The sequence below is a fragment of the Sander vitreus genome, chromosome 12, assembly GCF_031162955.1.
Source record: "Sander vitreus isolate 19-12246 chromosome 12, sanVit1, whole genome shotgun sequence".
Classification (NCBI taxonomy): Eukaryota; Metazoa; Chordata; class Actinopteri; order Perciformes; family Percidae; genus Sander; species Sander vitreus.
This window is the reverse complement of record NC_135866.1, coordinates 10,000,551-10,021,874: the sequence shown is the minus strand read 5'-3', so window position 1 is coordinate 10,021,874 and position 21,324 is coordinate 10,000,551. Positions and strand designations below refer to the sequence as shown.

At 40.4% G+C, this 21,324-nt stretch overlaps 3 protein-coding genes across 4 annotated transcripts; all 3 read left to right on the top strand.

Annotated features, from left to right (window-relative positions):
• The first annotated feature begins 669 nt into the window (after positions 1–669).
• pask (PAS domain containing serine/threonine kinase) lies at positions 670–12,421 on the top strand. 2 transcript variants are annotated; one of them, XM_078264582.1, is made up of 21 exons: positions 670–1,045; positions 1,190–1,393; positions 1,730–1,959; positions 2,054–2,224; positions 2,596–2,730; positions 2,940–3,074; positions 3,269–3,506; positions 4,886–5,067; positions 5,158–5,287; positions 5,599–5,770; positions 6,026–6,258; positions 6,503–6,632; positions 7,279–7,859; positions 7,961–8,103; positions 8,216–8,368; positions 8,495–8,620; positions 8,723–8,857; positions 8,969–9,168; positions 9,840–9,973; positions 10,100–10,249; positions 11,762–12,421. In XM_078264582.1, the coding sequence occupies exons 2-21, from the start codon at positions 1,192–1,194 to the stop codon at positions 11,920–11,922; spliced, it is 3,741 nt and encodes a 1,246-aa protein (XP_078120708.1). In that variant the 5' UTR covers positions 670–1,045; positions 1,190–1,191; the 3' UTR covers positions 11,923–12,421. The 2 variants fall into 2 exon arrangements, with proteins under 2 accessions (XP_078120708.1, XP_078120709.1); XM_078264583.1 differs by lacking the exons at positions 9,840–9,973; positions 11,762–12,421 and having other exon boundaries at positions 10,100–10,236.
• A 640-nt stretch (positions 12,422–13,061) lies between these two features.
• Positions 13,062–16,733, top strand: mterf4 (mitochondrial transcription termination factor 4). Its single transcript, XM_078263668.1, has 4 exons — positions 13,062–13,136; positions 13,480–13,918; positions 14,434–14,618; positions 16,217–16,733. The coding sequence occupies exons 1-4, from the start codon at positions 13,080–13,082 to the stop codon at positions 16,619–16,621; spliced, it is 1,086 nt and encodes a 361-aa protein (XP_078119794.1). The 5' UTR covers positions 13,062–13,079; the 3' UTR covers positions 16,622–16,733.
• An 86-nt stretch (positions 16,734–16,819) lies between these two features.
• On the top strand, positions 16,820–20,645 carry LOC144526295 (putative G-protein coupled receptor 148). The gene is made up of 2 exons (XM_078263669.1): positions 16,820–18,131; positions 18,864–20,645. Exon 2 carries the CDS (start codon positions 18,929–18,931, stop codon positions 19,859–19,861), a length of 933 nt encoding a protein of 310 aa, XP_078119795.1. The 5' UTR covers positions 16,820–18,131; positions 18,864–18,928; the 3' UTR covers positions 19,862–20,645.
• Positions 20,646–21,324: the final 679 nt, after the last annotated feature.

Below are 21,324 nucleotides of genomic sequence, written 5' to 3'. Positions count from 1 at the left end.
CTAATAAAGAGACTCAGTAAAAAAATACAACCATATGGATCCCTGCAGTCACTGCACCTGGAACTCTTACCCAGCTTCTCTCAGATGCCAGTTTTACATAATGGGATGATCTTTGTTAGGTTGTGTATGTTCAAATATGTTTTGATGCCCTTCATCAGATTTGTACATACAGATAAAGAACTTATAATCATGTGAAATGTTTTAAAGGTCTATAGTAATTTTCTATGAATGCCTTCTAATATCCGCCCCTTACGAATTGAAATAACAAAGCTAAAGTAGACTTATTGTTTGGCTGAGTCATATAGGCTATTATAAACCGCAGTAAAAAAACCTGTGACTTGAAACCATATATATATATATAAAAAAAAATGTTTTACATCTATGCTTGAAATACTTTTCCGTAGTTAGAGTCTGTTGTTTGCTGTTGGGATTAGTCTGTGTCTTCCTGTTTTATAATAAAATAATGTGTGAATTATTTATTTGACTTGTAAAAAGTATACGGCTTTTGAGACATTTTCCTCTTTCTATTTATTTTGTTTTTGTGACATGGTTTCCAGGGAAACAAAGGCGGGCGTTTCCGGCGAATCATCCAATGAGATGTTCTTGTTTAGAGGCGTGATATTTGATTGGCTTTAGATAACTTCCTTGAATCTTCTCGGCTGCCGCTCGAACCGCGCGGATTACAAAAACTAGTGCTGGATGAAGTGAAATGGTTTAAATAAAAATAAAGTCTTCTTATTTTTCCCTTAACTAACCTGCTGGAATGGTATCGAAGTTGTGCAAACGCAACGGCAACGTCAACTCGGAATAAAGTCGTTGAAATAGTAGCGGCAACCCTGCAATTTCAGAACCAAACACCGCACGGCATCGCTTTGTTTGTAGTTTCAGTAACGTTAATGTTAGCAGATTGCTAATTAGCCAGATAGCGCAAGGGAGGTAACGTTACCTTGTCAACTAGCTAGCGTCAACTGAAACTGCTGTGTCCATTATCTGTTGCTGTGCCCTTGTAGGAAACACGCCGCACAGTTTATTTCTACGACTTGGGGTGAGTGTTGTTTTTGGACTTTATCTTCAAATCAGACGCTAATAACGTTAACGTTACCGAACAACTCAAATGTTATCACTAAAACATGTTCTCTGTTAGCTGATCCTGCTGTAATCGAACCAATATATGTAATATAACCAACAGCAATGTCGCTGTCGACTGCGGCTCATTTTGGGGTAAGCCAAAGCAGCAGAGTTAAAGGAGACACTATTTGTGTAGTGCCCGACCTCATCTCTGAGCTCCTGGACCTGGAGGATGACTTTGACCTAAATAAATCCTACCCATGTACTCAAAGACCGTTGTACAAGAAGACGCTGCAACGTCGTAATTATCCTGGTTCCTTGAGAGGTGAGTGTAACTGTTTGGTAGTAATTGTGAGTAACGTTAGAGCTGAAATGAATAATCGGTCTACAAACCATAAATCCGCAACAGTTTTGATATGTGATTACCCTTTATACAATTTATCAACCAAAAATAACCAAGATTTATATTTGCTGTTTTTCTTTGATAAAAGTAAGTTGACTACATTTGAGTTTGGGACAGTTTTCTTTTCTTTTTTTTCAGATAAAACAAGCTATTTTAAGAAGTCTCCTTGGGCGAATATGAAAATAATTATTAGTTGCAGCCCTAATTGTAAGGATGAGAGAACTTTTTTTGTATCTGTCCCCTATTCTTTGCTTACAGGTGAAGGTTTGGATGTTTTCACTTCTGTCGCAGCAAGAGACCTCCAAATCTCTAGTTTACATCCTGACTCCCACATTTCTGCTGTCTCCCTGCCACACCCGTCCACTATGTCAGAGACCGAGGAAAGCTTGTTCAGTCAGCTAGTCTCTGGAGATTTTTGCCTGTCGGGATCTCCATCTGCCCTCAACCCAAACAAAGTCATTCTTACTGTCGACCATAAAACCAGAGAGGTACTGTGTGTGTGCACTTAATGTGAGCAGTGGCGGCTGAGCAGAATTGCGACTAGAGCATATGCTGTTAATGTGTTTTGTCTTCATTTTTCAGATTTTGTCAGCAAATGAACAGGCATGCAAATTGTTTGAGTGCACTGCCACTGAGCTTATTGGAAAAAAGCTGTCCTGTATCTTGAAGAAAACCAGTCAGGTCCTGGAGGAAGCATTGGAAGAAGATGTTCCACTTCTGGATGGAACTGTTGTGGCTGTGTCTGGAAAAGTGGTATTACTCTTTAAGATTCAATCATTTATTGCCATATTCTCAACCACAGTTGATTTATAATGTGTTTTGGTGCGCTCAACAACAACAAAACATATAATTACATTGTACACACAAAAACACACTGCCACAATTACAATACAGTAACAATACAATAAATACGATCATATCGCTCATGCCCTTAAAGTGACAAGTTAAAGTGTGTGTGCTTATTTATACAACCAGTGAAGCATTTAGTATGCAGATTGCTTGAGGATAGGTGCTATTATATGATATATATATAATATATATATTATTAATAATTGCTGACTAACAAACTTGAATATTAAGTTTAGGAGCGTGTTTGTGTGTTTAACATGGTACTGTTTCTGTAGGTGGATGTTGTGACATTATCTGGAGAGGTGCCAATGTCAGTGTGTACCTACAGACGGTCACAAAATGAAGAGCACTGGCTTGTCATGATGGAAAGTGTGGAAAGGGTATCAGCCTTTCTGTCCTTTTCACAAGACGTGAGTATGTCATCATTTAGCCTTAGTAGTGTGATTTATTGTTTTTTGTTGCATTATTCATGAGAATTCCTGCTTTCCTGTCTTTAAAAAATGTTTTTACAAGTCATTGTTATTACTCCTATCTTATCTTCAATTACATGCTACTTGGTAATATAATATTACTATAGACTATTTGCTAACCCATTAAAACAATTCTTTGTCATTTCTAGGGCAATATCCTAACCTGTGACTTGGCGTTTGCCCATCTCCATGGATACCACCATCCCGACGAGTTAAAAGGGGTGTCTGTGAAGGAGCTGATCCCCTCCTTACAAATCCCCCTGCACAGTAATACGTTGCCCAAGGTAAGCACACTTCACAGCCCAAACCGTCCCACTCAGCTAAGGAGAGCTCCCTTTCTTAAGCTTCGCTTTCAGGTTTCGGTTTAACAATGGGCTTCTTAGACAGTTCAGGAACACAGGGAAAAGAAATGATATCCCACAACGTGTTACACACAGGTATTTCTGTAAGTCTGTCATCTTTGACTTCCTTCTTTCAGATGCTGAGGGTTCAGAGAGTATGTGGTAGAAGCAGAGGGGGTGCATCAGTCCCGCTGTGTGTCAAACTTCAGGGGGCAGTGCTATGTGGGAGGCCCCAACACCAAAACAATGGGACTGGTTGCACCTGTCCAACAAAGAGTCATGACAGACCAGATGCACAGGACAGTCAGCCATGCTCTCCTCTCCCCTCCTCTGTGTGCAAGTCAGAAGGCTCAAACCCTGGAGTGCCATCCTCAGGTAAGGTGTTTAGTTGTTATTTGAAGGGACCTAATACTATGTCAGAGAGGGATTAAAAACCACTCAATATTATTCATGAGAAACTGGTGTATTATGCTGCTTAAGCACTAAGCATCCTGCAGTATATACTCTTCAGCTTTTTATATAAGAAAAACATACAGAAGTCACACAAGGTAATGGAAACTCCTGATGAGAAAGTAATTTAAGAATTAGGTTATGTTCCTTAAGGGGTTGCGAAAATGATGGTACTTCTTAAGCTAGATAAGCAATTTAAAAACACATTGGATGTGAAAACCTTATTGTCAAAAAGCTAAAACCCGTGTTTGTTTGTTTTTTCAAATGAAACGTTCAGTTTGAAGAGTTCTTTTACATACATTATCATACTGATACAGAACCATTTTGATCATACGGTGGCACTCATAAGTTTATGAAGCCATGCTAAAGTTGACTAAAAAGAGGAATAAAAAAAATCTTTTGGAAATTGATCTTAATGCCTTAATTAAAAAAATGAGGAAAAATCCAACCTTTAATGAATTATGTATCGTAAATAAATAAATGTTAGTTAGTTAGTAAGTACACCCCTATGTTAAATTCCCATAGAGGCAGGCAGATTTTTATTTTTAAAGGCCAGTTATTTCATGGATCCAGGATACTATGAATCCTGATGAAGTTCCCTTAAAATAGCTCCACATCATCACATCCCCTTCACCATACCTAGAGATTGGCATGGGGTACTTTCCATAAAATCATCTCTCAATGCAAATCAAACCAGCCATTAGGCTAACTGAAATAAAACCATGCCAATCTCTAGGTATAGTGAAGGGGATGTGATGATGTGGAGCTATTTTAATTCCAAAGGCCAAGGGAACTTTATCAGGATGCATAGTATCCTGGCCTTATGCCCCCTGTATTTTAAGGAAGAACATTTATTTATTTACGATACATTATTCATTCACAAAAAAAAATTGGTGTCCTTAAAGGTTGGATTTTTCCTCATTTTTTTTAATTGATCTTAATGCCTTAATGAAAGGCATTAAGATCAATTTCCAAAAGGTTATTTTTGTTTTTTTTATTATTCTCTTTTAGTCAACTTTAGCATGGGTTCATAAACTTATGAGTGCCACTGTATATGGTACAATGAAAGTTTAACAACTTTTTAGTGTTCATTTCCTTTTTCCCAAGTGTCTTCATGTCCTTTATTGTGTATTAGTTGAATAGCATCCTCAAAGCAATTTGATATTTGCTAGTTCAACCAGTCCAGTATGCAAAATAATCATTCTGTACCTTAAAAAGTGTTATTCCTCATATACTGTAATGTAGTAAAAAAATTGTGCTTTTTTTTAATTTATTTTTTTTAACGTGTGTCTCGACTCTCACAGAAGTGAAAGTGGACAGCATTGTCCTCTCCCCCTGCCCTGCACTGGAGTACTCCGGGACAGTTTGGGTGTTTGCTCCTCTGAGCGGTCTCCTCCTGCTCAACCCTGATGGCTCAATCTACAGCATCCAGAACCACCTGGCTCTCGCGCTGTTTGGCTACGACAAGGACGAGCTGCTGACAAAGGTTAGCCAACATGACCGGCTGAACAAGGCTGTTTTAGATTGACAACCATCCCAACTCTCACTTCTGTCTCTGCTGCTTTCTCGTCAACAGACTGTCACTTTTCTGATGCCCGGTTTCTATGGGTGGATGACTGACTCAGACAGAAAGGCCAGCCCCTTCTCTGATTCTCAAGCAGAGGGCAATAAAAGTACAGCCTCATCCAAATTATCAGGAAAAAATGGTGAGCATTTTTAGGTGTTTGTGCTGTGTACAAGATGGCAGCTTTTTCACAACCCGCTCGCAGTGATTAGTCTGAACCAGAGGTTTTCAAACTGTGAGGTGATGTGGGACAATTTCAGACTGTCAAACCGCCTGGTCTAAAATGTGATGTGTCACATCTACCCAACCAGGCTTTGTTCCCATATGCACCTCACAATTGTGTCCTTTCATGCCAATGCTGCTACTCTGTTCCTGTTTGTAATATTTATTTTGGCTTGTCATAAAGTACTATTTGTATGATGTATTCTCTTCCTTCTTTCTCTCAATCCTTAGACCCTTCCTCACTGGTGGCTGGTGATATGGCCACGGTGCATCAGGATGTCCTGGGAAGAACCTCCACAGGTAGAGGCAAGATCTTCACTGGAACCAGCACCAGGCTGGAGAAACAGGGCAGCGCTCTCTCTACCCTTTCTGCTCCTGCTGTCACCTCCACACAAGTGGTTATGTAAGTAGCGATCCCTATGTCCTCGGTGTCATAAGCAACCTGAATGTCTTTTACTCAAGAACTCAATGACTTCATAGTATCAAAGGATAATAAACGTACTCAACATTCATTTTGTAGGTGCACATGTCTGAAAACAAATTCACAAAATATCTAGTACCAGATTTGTTTGCCTTTTTGTAGTATGATAATTACATTCTTACTGGATGCGCATTGGCGTTGCAAGACATAGATTTAAATCGGCCATTCTTTCCTCAGGGCTGATGACACTGCAGAGCTGATGGAGGAGGCAGCCCAGGTTGCTTTCTGCACCAGCCAGCTAGACAGTGCTGATACCACTCAGGCACTCCTCAAGACATTTGCCTGGGTGGAACCTCCGGACGAAGAGACCTACTGCCTGGTTTCCACTGAACCACCACACCATAACCGAGAACAGCAGCTCGTCAGTAACGTTCATGAGTATAATCAGCCTGCCATCAATATCATCCCAGGTACGATTCGGCTAAACCTTTTGTAGGTTTTTGTGTTTTATTTACTATAATTTATTTGTAGTTCTTCCTTGCAACCCACAAACTAAACTGCAGTATATATCAGAATGCTACATGTAAATATTTCATATTGTGTAGTGTGATTTCCTATTTACAGAGTTTTTATTTACAGCGTTAACTTTGAAAAACTGTATTGAGAGCATTTTCCATGTTTTTTTGGTTGTCGTTTTGTTTGTTCCCTCTTTAGACCTTCCCAGTCAGAATGGACATGCTGTTGGCAGGGTGGGTGACACCGCACCCGATGTAGGCAAAGACCACCGCTCATGTGCCTCTGTGCTCCAACACTCCAGCTTTGAGGTCATCTCAATGGAGAGCAGGTGATGGTAGAAGTTGCAATTGTTTTTGTCTCGAGACATTTCATTCACCACATCTTTAGCACCAAAATATTCAACTGGCTTTCACTTTATTACATTTAACTTTATTTGCATGTAATCACCCAATCTGATATCTAAGACAGCCCATTTGTTTATCAGTAACCAATGCTAAAAGATGAGGAGAAATTAGCACTGCTTTGCATACTACATCACTGAAGAAATTCTATTATTTTTACCATCTATTTTATTTCTTTAGTGCCTTTAAACTGTTGAAAATGTTGGGTTAAAGTTTTAGTAAAATTTAGTTGAGCACCTCAATTTAGAATAAAATGTATCTATCCTGGCATGACAACAGCAAAGTACATCCATAGCATCTATATGGACTGAATGACTTTTCACTTGCATCATTTACAGGCCAGTAGTCAATGAAATAGGTTCATAATTTCCAATGACGCGAATGTGGTGCAGCCCTAATTGTCAATGAAATGCCAGGTTGAGATTGTAAAGAACATTTTTCAGAAAGATCGTATTTCCCTGCCTCTTTTGATTAAAAAAAATACCATCTGGATTTGTTTATTCTGAAAAGATTTGACAATCTTGTGCCATTGGCTGTTCTTTGACATCCGTTTTTTGAAACTCAATGTCCTAGGTCGTCCTCTGGCTTCTGTGAAACGTTTGCCGTCCATGGTGGTTCTGATCCAGGCCGGGCAATGGACTCCCGGTCAGCACACACAGTGGATTCAGCCAGCTGTTTCCTGGACCTTAACAGCAATGGTGAACTGGTAACCCGCGCCCTGGCCGAGCTAGATCTGAGCAGGAGCGTAGAGCTTCTCAGCGGCGGAGGGTACAGCAATGACAACCAAAACTCCATGACATCCTGCGATACAGCTGAGCTCCTGCGTACACCCTCCCCATGCGTGGTAGGGTCGGACCAGGAAGCAGAGCCTGTTGAGATTGGTCTAGATGCCAGAAACGGCTCAAGTCAAGAGCAAGTAGAAAACGACCACAGGGAGCAGGATCAGTGGGCTTCTCTCTCTTCAATTCATAAAGAAAAGAGCCAAGAGGTCTGCATGCCAATGAGCGGTGGAATTCAGCCAAAGCTGGACATTCCTGCCACGTCTACTCCTAAGAAACAGAAGATGAATGGACACACCCCGTCCTCAGACACTACACAGATACTGGACGGGCGATACGAAGGAAGCGCATACCACAGAGATGGCACGAGAGTAGGTTGGTGCTACTCCAACTGTTAATCTGTTTCCCTCAAAAAATTTACACATTGTGTTACATAAAGCCAAAAGACTTCAACCGGTACCTTATGTTCTCTCCAGATGTGCAGTGTGATGTGTGCAGGACTAACCTCCCTGATGGAAGCTCCATGTTCTGTGTGTGGATGAGTAGGCCTGGCCAGCAGGGGGCACTGTTGCAAACAGATCGATCACAGCACGACCAATCAGGAGCCAGTCTGGGAGAGGTTAATGGCAATATTTATTTATAAGTCAGGATGGCACATATTATTTCTTTATAATCAAAATTAAAAGTGTTGTTCTGCGTTCAACTCCTAATTCTCTACTTTCCTCCCTTAGAGGATTTGTGAGGCTTTGCACTCCACCATGGATCTTGAGCAGTCTCGAGCCTGTGACGGGCAGTTTGAAGAAGAGTACCAGCCTCTCAACCCTGTGGGTAAAGGAGCCTTTGGTTTTGTCTGGGAGGCAATGAGACGCTCTGATGGATTAGAAGTAAGAAAAATGTCTCATTGATGCAGAAACACATCCCACTGTTTTTTTTGCATTGAGATTTGCCTGGGTAATAGGAGTGTCGTGGTGACGTGGCCTCTTTTTTGATGTGTTTTTGAAAATCTGCAGGTTATAGTGAAGTTTATTAGGAAGGCCAGGATAGTGAGTGAGTGCTGGGTAGAGGATCCCATGCTGGGACGGGTCAGCCAGGAGATTGCCATACTGACACGAGTACAGCACCACAACATAGTCAAGGTAACTGGGTGGTCACATCAGAGCCTTCAAGACACAAAGTTGTAAAAACCTATTATTTTGCTCAGTGTGTGTGTTGTCTGTGTGTTGTCTGTGTGTCACTAGGTGCTGGAGGTGTTTGAGAATGGGAGTTACTTCCAGATGGTGATGGAGAAACATGGAGATTGCTTGGACCTTTTTGAGTTCATAGACATGCAACCAAGGCTGGATGAACCCCTGGCCAGCTACATCTTTAGACAGGTAAGTACATGGGCAAGAAAAGACCCATGACAGAAGAGTCAGGAGAGTGGGCTCTGATATGTGAAGCATTAACTTGTTCCTTGTTAAACTGGAGGTTCTGTCTCTCCCCAGCTGGTGGCTGCTGTCTTCTATCTGAGGAATAAGAACATCCTTCACAGGGACATAAAAGATGAGAACATCATCATCGACAAAGGTTTCCACATTCGACTGATAGACTTTGGCTCTGCTGCCATGATGGCTCCCAAGAAGCTCTTTTTCAATTTCTGTGGCACACTGGAGTACTGCTCCCCGGAGGTGCTTCAGGGAAATCCGTACGTACATAATACCTGTGAATGACAAGTGGTATATGTTACTTTTCATTGAGCAGCAAATAGGAAATTTCATATTGGTACCAGAGATGCACCGATAGACCGGCCGATATTGGATGTGAAAAGAAGGAAATGGTTCTAACATTGCACTTTAGATGTGTGTGAATTTCCCACACCAGGAGTAATTTATATAGTTTATAGTGATCCATTATCTGTTCAAAAATTTTTTTATGTTCTGTGCAAAATGTTCTATTAAAGAAAAGATAGAAAATAAATATTTGTGTGTGCTGTAAAGAGGTTAGAAAAAATGAAATCGGAATCGGCTAAAATCGGTATCGGCTGGCCTAACTCAAAGAAAATCTGAAATTGAAATCGGCCTAGAAAATTGTAATCGGTGCATCTCTAATTGGTACCTTTTTTTTATATAGACGGTTTAGTTTAAAATTGGAATAACAGAATCTAGGTCAGAGCACTGTTTTCCAGTCCCGTGTGACTATTATGACCCATTAACCTTTACAATGTGCAATTAAACTATATGTAGCTTCAGGGATATACAGATTGTAAAGTTTAAAAGTGGTACTCAGACACTAAATCAACTGTCAAATACAATGCTGCCCTGTTCTCCATATTACCCAGTATAAGCTTATTTTGATTGTTTGCCTCCTTGTTCGTAGCTATGAGGGTCCAGAGCTGGAGATGTGGTCTCTTGGTGTGTTGCTCTACACTCTGCTATTCAGTGAGAACCCTTTCTGTGGTGTGGGAGAGATCCTGCATGCCAAACTAAAGCCCCCATTCCCCCTCTCTCCAGGTATACTGCTGTTCTTTACAAATGGCAATCATTTGCATTGACTGTCACACAGAAAAGTGTGCCTTTCAATTACCTAAAAAAGTTTTTTACAACTCTGTGCTTAAAGTTCCCTATTTATACTCTCAGACCTGCATGGTGTGTTGTGTGGGCTGCTGCACCCTGATCCCGCTCAGAGACTGACCCTGGACCAGCTACTGCTGGAGTCCTGGATCAGCCAGCCCATTTCACTGGCGGAGTACAGCTGGACAGAGGTTGTTCCTTCAACTCAGGCCTACCGTGAGTACCCTTTAACACTAGAGTTGGAATAACAATGGCCAGTCATGTTTTCCCAATTCAGATTTGTCAGTGCTCCACCTGTAATTAAATATCACTTGCTTTTTTTGCAGTATTTGTAAATGAATCTCTTTACATCCAAATTAGAATGGTAAATGTATCCCTAACGGTCAGTGTAACGCTTATCAGTTCAATTTTCTAAGCACAACGGACATTTGGAGCAAAATGGGTTCAAAAATTTTTTTTCTGCCTTGACAAATTAAAAATTCAACCTTTAAACTGTTTTTCCAATCTTCTGTTTTTATTCAGAGGATCAGAAATTTAGGAAATTACAAAATTGCTTCTGGGCTCCAATTATTCAATACTGCAATGGTATTCTCTCCCTCGTTCCACCTAGTTACCAACGATTGGTTGGCTATTATCGTGGGTGTGTCTGGATGTGTTTAGGCAGGCATTCAAGAAGACTCGGGGCAGTCGTGTCGACGCTGGATAATTACGAGAATATAATTCTGAATCTTGTTGAGAATTTAGGTTATACTTGCGGGCAAGTGCAAAACTTCTTACAGACGAACTTTGGACTGAACAGGGGGGCAAGCATCTTGTCATTGTACAAGTTTTGCACAGAGCGCAACATACACAGGCTTGATTATGCAAGACTACGAAGGGAAGGGACACATCAACTTGCCCCGTCTGCGGCAGCCTCGAGTGGTCCTGTGTATGGGCGGAGGATGACGACCGGTTTACTGAGAGCGGCAGGGTTACCGTTAGGTGAGAGAAGTGTCAGACATGCACTTACACAGATGACCCCAGTGTACACTGAAATGAGGAGAGAAGGCACAGCGAGGCAGATTAACCCTTATGTGTACTATGCGGAGTATGCAGGTCATAAACTGCATATGGACCAAAATGAAAAACTGATAGACTTTGGGGGTCACAGAGGTGCTTGCAACTGATGGTTTCAAGTGGGGGGGCGTAGCTAGGCGGAACGAGGGAGAGAATACCATTGCAGTATTGAATAATTGGAGACCAGACGCAATTTTGTAATTTTCTAAATTTCTGATCCTCTGAATAAAAACAGAACATTTGAAAAACTGTTTAAAGACCCAATTGGACATTTGAACCCATTTTTCCAAATGTCCGTTTGTGCTTAGAAAATTGAACTGATAAGCGTTACTAACTTTCCCGCCTTGCTTTAACAAGCTGCTAACTCACCTAAAGTGAGTATAAGCAGCAGCTGCTGGTGGCTTTGGTCTATGTGTTTTTGAACTGGACATTAAAAACCCATATGGTCAACTTTTGAAGTAGTATGAAATAGCACCTGGCTGTGCTTGTTTTGTTTCGCTTAATTTTAGAGTTTGTAAAAAACACATAACTCGTTAGTGGATATTTTAGGATGCCACCCTTTTCTTTGCATATATGTTACCATAGAGAATATGTACAATCTGTAGTTTGTTTGTTTTTTAAATTAAAGGCAGGGCCAGCTTATGTACTCTGGACCCTCTCATCTTTTCACAGGCTCACCACAGCACGAGTCCAGTCCTAAAGTGTTTGTCAGGCAAGGCTTGTTCCCGGATGAACATAATGAGACTCTTCCTGATGACGAGGAAGATGAGGATGACAGGTTGTCAATGGTTGCCCTGGAAACGGAGCTTCAGAAGTACCTCCACGAAGATTGAAGACTGAATTTAAAAGGGAATGGAGGCCAAGTATCCATCCAACATTTGTTATCATGATGTGGCATTTTTTCCCCTTTTTCTTTTATCTATTGTATTTGTTCTTTGGATTTATGTAAAATGTAAAGCATTAAAATCATCGTATATGACCACAGGGATCCAGCTTCACCACTAAACCACCAAAGTGAGCACAACCTCGAGTTGTTAGCTCAGAGAAACCACACAGAAAACCTAGTTTGATTGAAGTTGAAGGGAATTGTTTAATTGATCATAGATTAATGTCTTGTTTTATGTTAATGATTTTAATCTTGAGTGTTTTAATTAAAAATTGTAAATATTTTATCTATTTATTTTTTTATATAGCAATAAATATTTGACCATAAATGTGTTGCTCCTTTTTATATGATTAAGGAATTGCCTGTTAATTGCAAACATTGTAAAGTATTGGAATGTTATATTTAAGTGAACAAAGTCAATCATTAAATAGTAGTGCAAGAAAGTTTCACATTGCTGGCTTTTTTCATTTTATTAAATAGTGCAGATATGAAGGGGAGAGAGGGGGGGATGAAGCAGCGAAGGACTGATTTACAAAACAAATTATTTTTAAATTGGATTTTATTTGTCAGATCCCCTGTCTAGTATTGCAAATACTCCATGTCAACTTAAGTTAAAAAAAAATACTTAAACCACGATATCCTACCATATAATGTGCAGGTATATTCAAATATAAATGAGATTGTTGAATATTTAAGCATGTGTTTCTCAGCTCATTACAATATAAGTTTGAGTTTAAAAGAAGTAAAGTTAGATAATGTTGGGGGGGGGGGGCACGCCACACTTTATATCGACATACAATTATAATATCTGTTCATTCTAGTCCGTTTGCTCACAAATCATAGGCATACAGTGGTCTGCTTGAGCGTACTCTTCGGCATCCCATGTTTAAAAACACATTGGTATTAAACTGCACTAAAACGTCTTGTCTCCTCTTTGGTTAAACCATCAGTAATGGTTAGTGTCAGTCTGAAGAGATATCATTCAAATGTCTGATGTTCACTTTGGCTGTGCGGCGTGTGCGCCCTCTGAGTGGATGTACTGTCTATGTTATGTACTGGTAGAACATAGCGGAACCTTTTTACTCTACCCTCTGTTGAGAATGAATGACGGTAGTATATGTGCGACGGACAGGCATGGGTACCCAAGTTGCTGCGCGTCAGGTAAATCAGAATGCTACTAAACATGACAATCTTACTTAAAATACAATTATTACGTTGTAGAACGTTTGAATGAATAAGCCACATACTTAAAAAAAAAAAAAACTCGAAGAAACCACTGACAGCCCAAACCTTTCCGCTATAACCTCCATGTTTGCTAACATGCTAATGATATCACAGCTGGTTTATTAGCGCATGTTCTGCTAATCTTCTGTAATTGCTCTACAGCCGTAACAGTGGCTAATATCCTGTTCTAATTGTTCAACATAATTCAACAACAGGAATTAAAACAGGGGCATAACGTAACTGCTGTTTGTGTATTATAGCCATGATTTCTCTCCCACAGGTTCTTCAGTTGGCTGTGAGAAATGTTACCTCCTCTGTATATAGTCCACTTCAGTTTGGGAGATGCCACCTGCAGCCTCTATGCACCGGGTGCAGATTGTTCTGTTCCTCCAGCAGCCAGAGTACTCTCCAGTCAACGCAACAAAGCCATGAACTCCGTCCTCTATCCAGGAAGCCAGCCACAGAGCTATACCTACGCTCTCTGGTTGATATGGGATTCACAGACTCCCAGGCAGAGCACATAAATGATGCCATGTCCAAACTCAGAGGAGGAAGTGCTACCAAACATGCTCTGTCAACTCTCACAGCTCTGTTTGTCTTGGGCCTCAATCCTTCCAGTGTGCTGAAACTTCTGGAGAAATGTCCTGAACTGTACACTGTCAAGGAATCACAGCTTCAGCCCCGCATAGGCAACCTGCGGAAACTAGGGTTAGTTGAAGGTAAGATCATGATCTTTGTGCAGCACAAGTTTTTCATAACATGTTTGAAGCACTGCTTTAGCTGGATGTAGTCAGGGTTCATACGTTTTGATAAAAAACCTGGAAAAGTTATGGAATTTAAAAAACAAAAATGCTAATTCCAGGCCTGGAAAGGTTTTGGAAACCTAAAAAGACCCAGAAAGTTTTGGAAAAGTCATGGATTATTAATTTTTTTAACACAGTATAATAATATGTGATTAATAAATGTATTTCACGTCGTCTTAACCTCAACGTTCTATTCGGGGCGCGATATTACGAATCCCACTGTGAACCACATAAATTGTCATTCGTTTTATTGTTAAACCTCTGAGGGTAAACTTTAACACCGATTTTTATTCTTATCGTATAACGTCGACTGACATTTTCAGGAATACATAGTCATGGAAATTTGCCGAAAAGTATTGGTAAGTGTATGAACCCTGTGTAGTATGCTTAATACTAATCAAACCAGAATTTTTCATTATGTCCCTCATTAGGCAGTCTTCAGAGAGTGGTGTCCCATTACCCCCAGATCCTGACTGTGTCTGTGAAGGCAATAAAACATGTGGTGGTGTTCCTCAGAGAGAAGTGCCTGTTTACCATCCAGCAGGTCACGGACATCCTCAGAGATAGTCCGGCCATAGTAATGGAAAACATGGGTCAGCTGGAGTACAAGTTTCAGGTCAGTATTTCAGGTCATTCACTGGTTCCAGCTCAGTTGTAGATCTTTGGGTTTTGGACTGTTAGTCAGACAAAACAAGCAATTTGAAGGTACCACCTTGGGCTCTGGAAAATTGTAATGGGCTTATTTTTTTTACTGGTTTCAGGCATTTTATAGATTAGATGATTCATTGATAAATCAAAAAAAAAGAATCCTTAATTGCAGGCCTAATTGAAATAGATTAGATTAGATTCAACTTTATTGTCATTGTGCAGAGTACAAGTACAAAGACAACGAAATGCAGTTTGCGTCCAACCAGAAGTGCAAAAAAGCAGAAAAGTGCAATGTGATATTCAAGTATAGACGGGTGGTGCATGGCAGGACAAGAAATATATTGCAGTGTTATAAGAGCAGAATAAATATGGCTATGTAATATGAACAGTGTATGAACATGTACAGATATGTGCAATGTAGTAGCAGTGACATTATAATAGTAGTAAGAATAATATAGATATATGCAGTGTATTAGCAGAATATATAATAAGAAAAACAGAACCATATAGACAGATATGTACAGCTTTGTGCAGTGTGGTTAAATATATGGAAGTTCAATAGTTCTAGAGACAGACAACTGCTCACATGGTAGAGTGATGTTCTCATGGTAGACTGTAGGTTTATTGACTTCCTCAAAACTTGACCAAACGTCACATCGATGGCCACTATAATATAAGACAACACCCTTTCTGTTCACATAGCCACACATTGTCCCAATTCAAATTAGACAAGAAATCAACATACTTTATTGTTTTGCTCTAACAGGAAATGATACAGGACTTGCGCTGACAGGTGTCAGGCTTATTTAAACTTCATAATCAGACAGCATTTCTTCACCCCAAAGATTTCTTAATAGTTTTCCCGAGGTCTTCCTGTAGCTGTTTCACCACAATCCATTAATGTTAATGTTAATGTTTTTCCAGCTGTGAGCAGCTCGTCCATTTCCTTCCACTTGGGGGCCAATAGTGTCCATCAACAGCACACACATGCTCCAAACCAAGCATTTTAGTAACCATACTCATGTTTGTTTTTTCAGTGTGAACACTCTACATACTCTAAACATGCTTAGTAGTATGGGATTGGCTTACTGCTATAGTATTCCCTGTGGTGGCCATACTTTACTCCACATCTTTTGGGCAACTGATTGTGAATGAATCCCAGTGTTGTTATTAAGTGGTGTATGACTGAGCTGACGTTTCTGTGCTGCTTTTAACCTGGGGACTGATAATTTAACCACTAATAATTTGATATGTGCATATAGCAGGGTTGGAATTTAACTTTTTTGTCAGTGGAATCCAAAATCTACCAGCCACTCAATAGATTACGATAGTTGTTTTGGGCTGGTGAGTAAAGCAAATCTAGCAGCCCCTTGCATATTTTACCAGCATTTGGCTGGTGCCACTTTCCAACCCTGCCATGTAGCCATATATCTGTTGACTTACTTGTTGCTGTCTTGCCCACATTGTATCTGTAGCATAACTAGTTATTATTTGAGGTTATAGTGTTTTTTGTCATTCCAACTAATTGGTGTTTGTAACCAAATGTATCAACTCCTCTCTCCGTAGTACGTCTACTTCCGAATGGGCGTCAAACAGCAAGACATGGTGAAGTGCAGGTTGTTCCGTTTCCCTCTGGACGAGGTGCGCTGTCGACACTGTTTTCTGGAACGCAGGGGCCTGTATCAAACCCCAGACAAAAAAGGACAGACGTTGATCCTCAACCCCAAGCTGGACAGCATCCTCGGCGTTGACCAGGACACCTTCGTCACGCATGTTGCCAATGCGTCCACAGAGGAGTATGATGTGTTTAAGAGACTGATGGCAAGAGAATGGCAGGAAGAGGAGCAGTGGCAGGGCAGCATTGAAGTTGATAGTAGTATTGATGATGATGATGATGATGACGATGATGAGGATAAAGAAGAGGAGGAGACTAGAGGGAAAAGTGGATACAGGAAGTGGAGAAAGAAATGACAGAGCCCTGTGGGAGAGACCAAGAGAACTTAAACTTAAGAGGAAACTTAAAGAGGAAATGACATATCCTTTGGTGATAAATTAACCAATAAAATGTCCCCTTTTTTCTGTTTGTTGGACTCAGGTGTCATTAAGTGCTAAATACATTTTTTATCTAAAACAAACATGGAAACCCACGTTGTGGTAATTGTTAGCTAACTTGTTCTCTTTGAATGTGCCCATGTGATGGTAACAGATTGGACTGATTGAACCTTTGAAGTTGATTTCTGTGTTTATCTAAGTGGCTGCATCAGGACACAATGACGTCAGTGTGAGGATAGGCTGATGGTGAGGACTCTATATAGATGAGTCACATTTGTCAGGTGTAAACATGGTGAACATTTCCCCCCATATATTCTTTCCAGAATATAAGTGACCCCATACGTTAAAGCAGTTTCAGAGGCTTCACTGCCTTGATGCTTGGAGTAAAATACAAAGAAAGGGTGAATCTATTTAATCTAGATCAGGGATCTTCAACTGGGGGTCCGGGACCCCTAGAGGGTCCTCAGAGTCAATGCAAGGGAGCCTCAAAATTGTTCATTTTAGAATTTTTTTTTCAATGAATCCCAAATATTATTAGCAAAAATAAATCCCCACTGAGGATAGGCTTACTGGCCCATAGGTAAGGCAGTCACTAAGGTATCCACCCACAGATACAGTTCATCCTAAGGATTCACTGTGCTACATTTATGTTTAACATTACAACATCATTTCTAAAATCATGCCAACAATTATAAGGCTATTTTAAGGCCCAATTTAATATTCAAGATTCAAAATCCTTTATTAATCCCACAATGGGGAAATTCACACTGTTGCAGCAGCAAGGGATAAGAGGAAAGTAGAGGACACACGTTAACACACAACAATAATAAATATTAAATAGAGTAAATATTAAAATAGTAAAATGTATTTACAGTAATTGCACAGTAAATAGTAAAAGTAAAATGTATTATAGTAAATGCAAAGTCACATGTTTTATTGTATGTCTTATTTTTTATCAGTCCTGGTGTGTGTATTTTGTCCATGTGGTCTACTGAGAGCAATGCTGATGTAGAGTCTGACAGCAGCACTGCCATATGCCACTTCATTTCATACAATATATGTAGTAGGGGGTCCCCGATCCATCTCTCTTTCAGTTAAGGGGTCCTTGGCTTAAAAACCGTTGAAGACCCCTGATCTAGATGGTTGGATGGTAAAATAACTAGATGAAAGCTAAATCAGATTGAAAACATCTTGGGTAGAAAACACTGATAAAGTTACAGCATGAAGAGCAGCTGAGAGGATGAAAGCTCCACCCCGTTACTATGAGACTGCTAAGTGGCTTTAGCTTTTTCCATCCCTATATTATCTGAATGAGTCAACAACAAGTACATCAGATAAGGCCAGCAGGTGAGACGAGTCGTACAAAACACCCATTGATTTATAGAAGCCCAACGGATGTGCAACACAGGTTTTCTGTTCTGGACATCAGGTAAGAAAACATACCTTTGGTCAATCAATAATCGGTCAATATGTGTGTCTGCACAAAAGTTCCAACAGAACCAAGTGATTTTATGTTTTTGTTTCAAGTGTTTGAGTATTTGGAAGTATTAAGGGGGGGTGGCAGTTTCATTTATTATTAAAATCTTAATATTATCCATTTTATACTGATGCCCCACCCGAAAGTGTAGGAAAATCTATATTCAAATTCACGGCTTCATCCAAACTGCAACTGAAGTCGACTGTAATTTTCTTTTAGAGTTCTATGTCAAATGTATATTTTCTAATGTTTCTCACATAAAGGAAATTATTTCCAACTTCTTCATTTGCATTTATTTTGATTCGTAGTCACAGTCCTTACTGTATGCTCATATTTGAATATTGGCTTCTCGTTTTCCCTGAATTGGTTTATCTGGACTAAAAATAACTTGGAGCCACACTACAAAATTTACATCAATATCATTTTGATTAAGACCGAGTCAGCCAGAGCAGCTATAAGACTACATAGTTCATAATTCAAAGTGCCTGCCTCATTGACACTTCATGTGAAGACCCATGTTTGCTCATAGGAGTTAATTATTAAGAAAAGAATTATGAAGAAATATAAATAAAATAGTCCCTCTACTCATACACAAGACTGCATATGTGTGCAGTTACACGCTTGCATTTTGAAGGGGATCCAGTTTGATTGTTGATATTAATTTATGGTCTTTTTTATTAACAGGAAGTTGCTGGAGAAAGTAGTCAACACACCTCAGTCAGAGCATCTCTGCCACGATAACGTCATCAATGCTCATGTCAAACCTCACACAGGATTGGGTGGAGAGTATGCAGAGGTGGAACCTACATTTTCTTTTCATCCCCACCACAGTCATTACTCTGGCAACCTTGCTAGCCAACCCCGTTCTCCTGACATGCATTTTCCTGTCCCGTGCCTTGCGTCAGGAGACACGTTACCTGCTAGTGGCCAACACCCTGACAGCAGACATGCTCTTCCTGGTCCTCAACATGGCCACAGCGATCTGTAACACTGCGAGAGCTCAAGTACCCTGGCTTATTTGTGAGCTGGTCATAGCCGTCACTGTCACCGCCTACAGCTGTGCCATCCTCACCGTCACCCTCATGGTGGTTGACACCTACGCTGCGGTTCGCTGGCCTCTCCATTACCATGACATTCTTCCACCTGCCCGCATCCACCGCATACTGGTGGGGGTGTGGGTGCTCGCAGCCATTTACCCTTTCACCCTTGTGATCATAATGGAGATGGATCGAGGACATCCCCATGAAAAGGTGGCTGTGTGTCTGGTCCTCCTCTCCCTGGGCTTCATTCAGGGCAATAACGTGATGGGGATCTACAACTACTTCTTTGTAGCTGCACTCATCTGTGCTATACTCATTTTTTTCTGCTACATTCGGCTCTACATGGTAACAAGGACCCAGGGCATCTGGCAGAGCCGCTTCTCCAGGGCCCGGGTCACGCTGCTGGCTCATGGGGTTCTTCTCCTGCTCTACTTTGCCCCCGGCTTTGTTTTCAGCCTGGAGCTCTTCATGTTTCAGAGGAACGAAATAAGTCAGGATTTTCGTGTGTGGGTCAGCACAGTCAATATGGGTGTTTTCACGTTGCTGCCCAGGGCGTTTGCTCCATACCTGTATGGGCTGAGGTACAGGGAGATCTCTGATACTCTAATGCAGTTTCTGCACCAGCACAGGAGACTCAGCTAGATTACCGTTTCATGAAGACACTTACGAACTGGCAATTTTTTTTTAAATTTCTCCAATCGAATTACTTGTGAAATACATATTTTTGCCCTCCGACAAACAAAGATGTAACTGCAAGAGCAGTAGCCAGAACGAGTCTAAATTCCCAAGATTTTGTTTTTTAATTTTTGACCTGCCATCAAAAAGATGGAATTCTTCCAAATTTGCTGTATTCATTTAAGATACGTGTATATTGTTTGTTGGTGTATATTGTCTAAATTCTATTTCAAAACACTCCCCACAATGCCAAAAATGTTATTCTGGCAGAGACACACTAAAATCCCTTCATTTTATCTTATTTTTTTGCCCTATAGCAGTCCAATTTAAGAATAGTGACTCTAAAACACCATGTGTCATTTGTGTTAAAATTTAGAACATAAACTCCTCAGCTCGTTAAAACCCCCAAATTCCCAAAAACAATACTGAGGACATGTCCTCTGTGTTCTCAATGGTAGCTTGTGCCCAGGTTGCTGCCACGTCCATGTTTTCCATTGCTTCATTGCCTTGTCAGTCTAGTCTTTATATATATATATACATGTATTATGTATTATATCAGTTTTGTGTTTTTGATAATAAAGTTGGTTTTTTACTGCTGTGTGGATCAACATGAAACTATGCAGAACTCCCTTATTTTCAAAGTTTGCCTCATTGTTGAGGTGTCTTTAATCCCTTTTCTTTTTTTAAAATTGTACAACCAAAGTGGGTATTGTATCATCATTATGTAATGTAAAAGCCATGAAGAACCTGACACTCAGTCTCACAGTTTTATGACCATACTGTAGTAACGATGCACTTAACTCCATTTGCCCTCATAGCTGTTTGTCTAAAATTGGTTGTCCAAGAAGATCATTAACGAATGGCTGACTGACTTGGCAACTTAATGCACTAGAGTAGAGAAAAGAGCACCTTCCCTCATTTACTGTAGGAATGTGTGGTGGTGATGGATAGTGATGAGTCAGACATCCTAGCTGCAGGGGACTTATCTCTGTCTCAGCTGTGTGTCATCTGTAACCGGTACAAGAACTGAACAGCAGAGGGACACTGTACACTGAGCTCTGCCCTGCTCTTTCCTGCAGCAAATGTAAGTGTGTTTGCTTAGTATCAAGCCACTGGGCCTTGCTACCCCCACATATCCTCTAAACATCTGCTCCTGGTGCTCACTGTCATCCTTTCTACATCTGTCCGTGGATCAGATCAGCACCACAATCACATTTGCTATTATATACTATCAGTTTCCATGGTACTGCAATTACACAGTTCTAATAATAGGCTACAACTTGTCTGATTTTTTTCTGTATTGACTGATTTGTTTTTCATGTTTGCTCTTGGCAGTGATGCTTACCCTTCTTATCTTCCATGGTAGTCGTCCGATTACAAGGTTTTGTTCTGGTGAACTCGTACAACAGGTGTCTGCATTGTATAGTATT

Excerpts from the sequence above, each read along its gene's own strand:
- pask (XM_078264582.1), top strand. The coding sequence starts at position 1,192 with ATGTCGCTGTCGACTGCGGCTCATTTTGGGGTAAGCCAAAGCAGCAGA. Across the intron at positions 3,075-3,268 it reads ACAGTAATACGTTGCCCAAG|ATGCTGAGGGTTCAGAGAGT; the intron begins GTAAGCACACTT and ends TCCTTCTTTCAG. Across the intron at positions 7,860-7,960 it reads CAGAGATGGCACGAGAGTAG|ATGTGCAGTGTGATGTGTGC; the intron begins GTTGGTGCTACT and ends TGTTCTCTCCAG.
- LOC144526295 (XM_078263669.1), top strand. The coding sequence starts at position 18,929 with ATGCTCATGTCAAACCTCACACAGGATTGGGTGGAGAGTATGCAGAGG.
- mterf4 (XM_078263668.1), top strand. The coding sequence starts at position 13,080 with ATGACGGTAGTATATGTGCGACGGACAGGCATGGGTACCCAAGTTGCT. Across the intron at positions 13,919-14,433 it reads GAAACTAGGGTTAGTTGAAG|GCAGTCTTCAGAGAGTGGTG; the intron begins GTAAGATCATGA and ends GTCCCTCATTAG. Across the intron at positions 14,619-16,216 it reads AGCTGGAGTACAAGTTTCAG|TACGTCTACTTCCGAATGGG; the intron begins GTCAGTATTTCA and ends CTCTCTCCGTAG.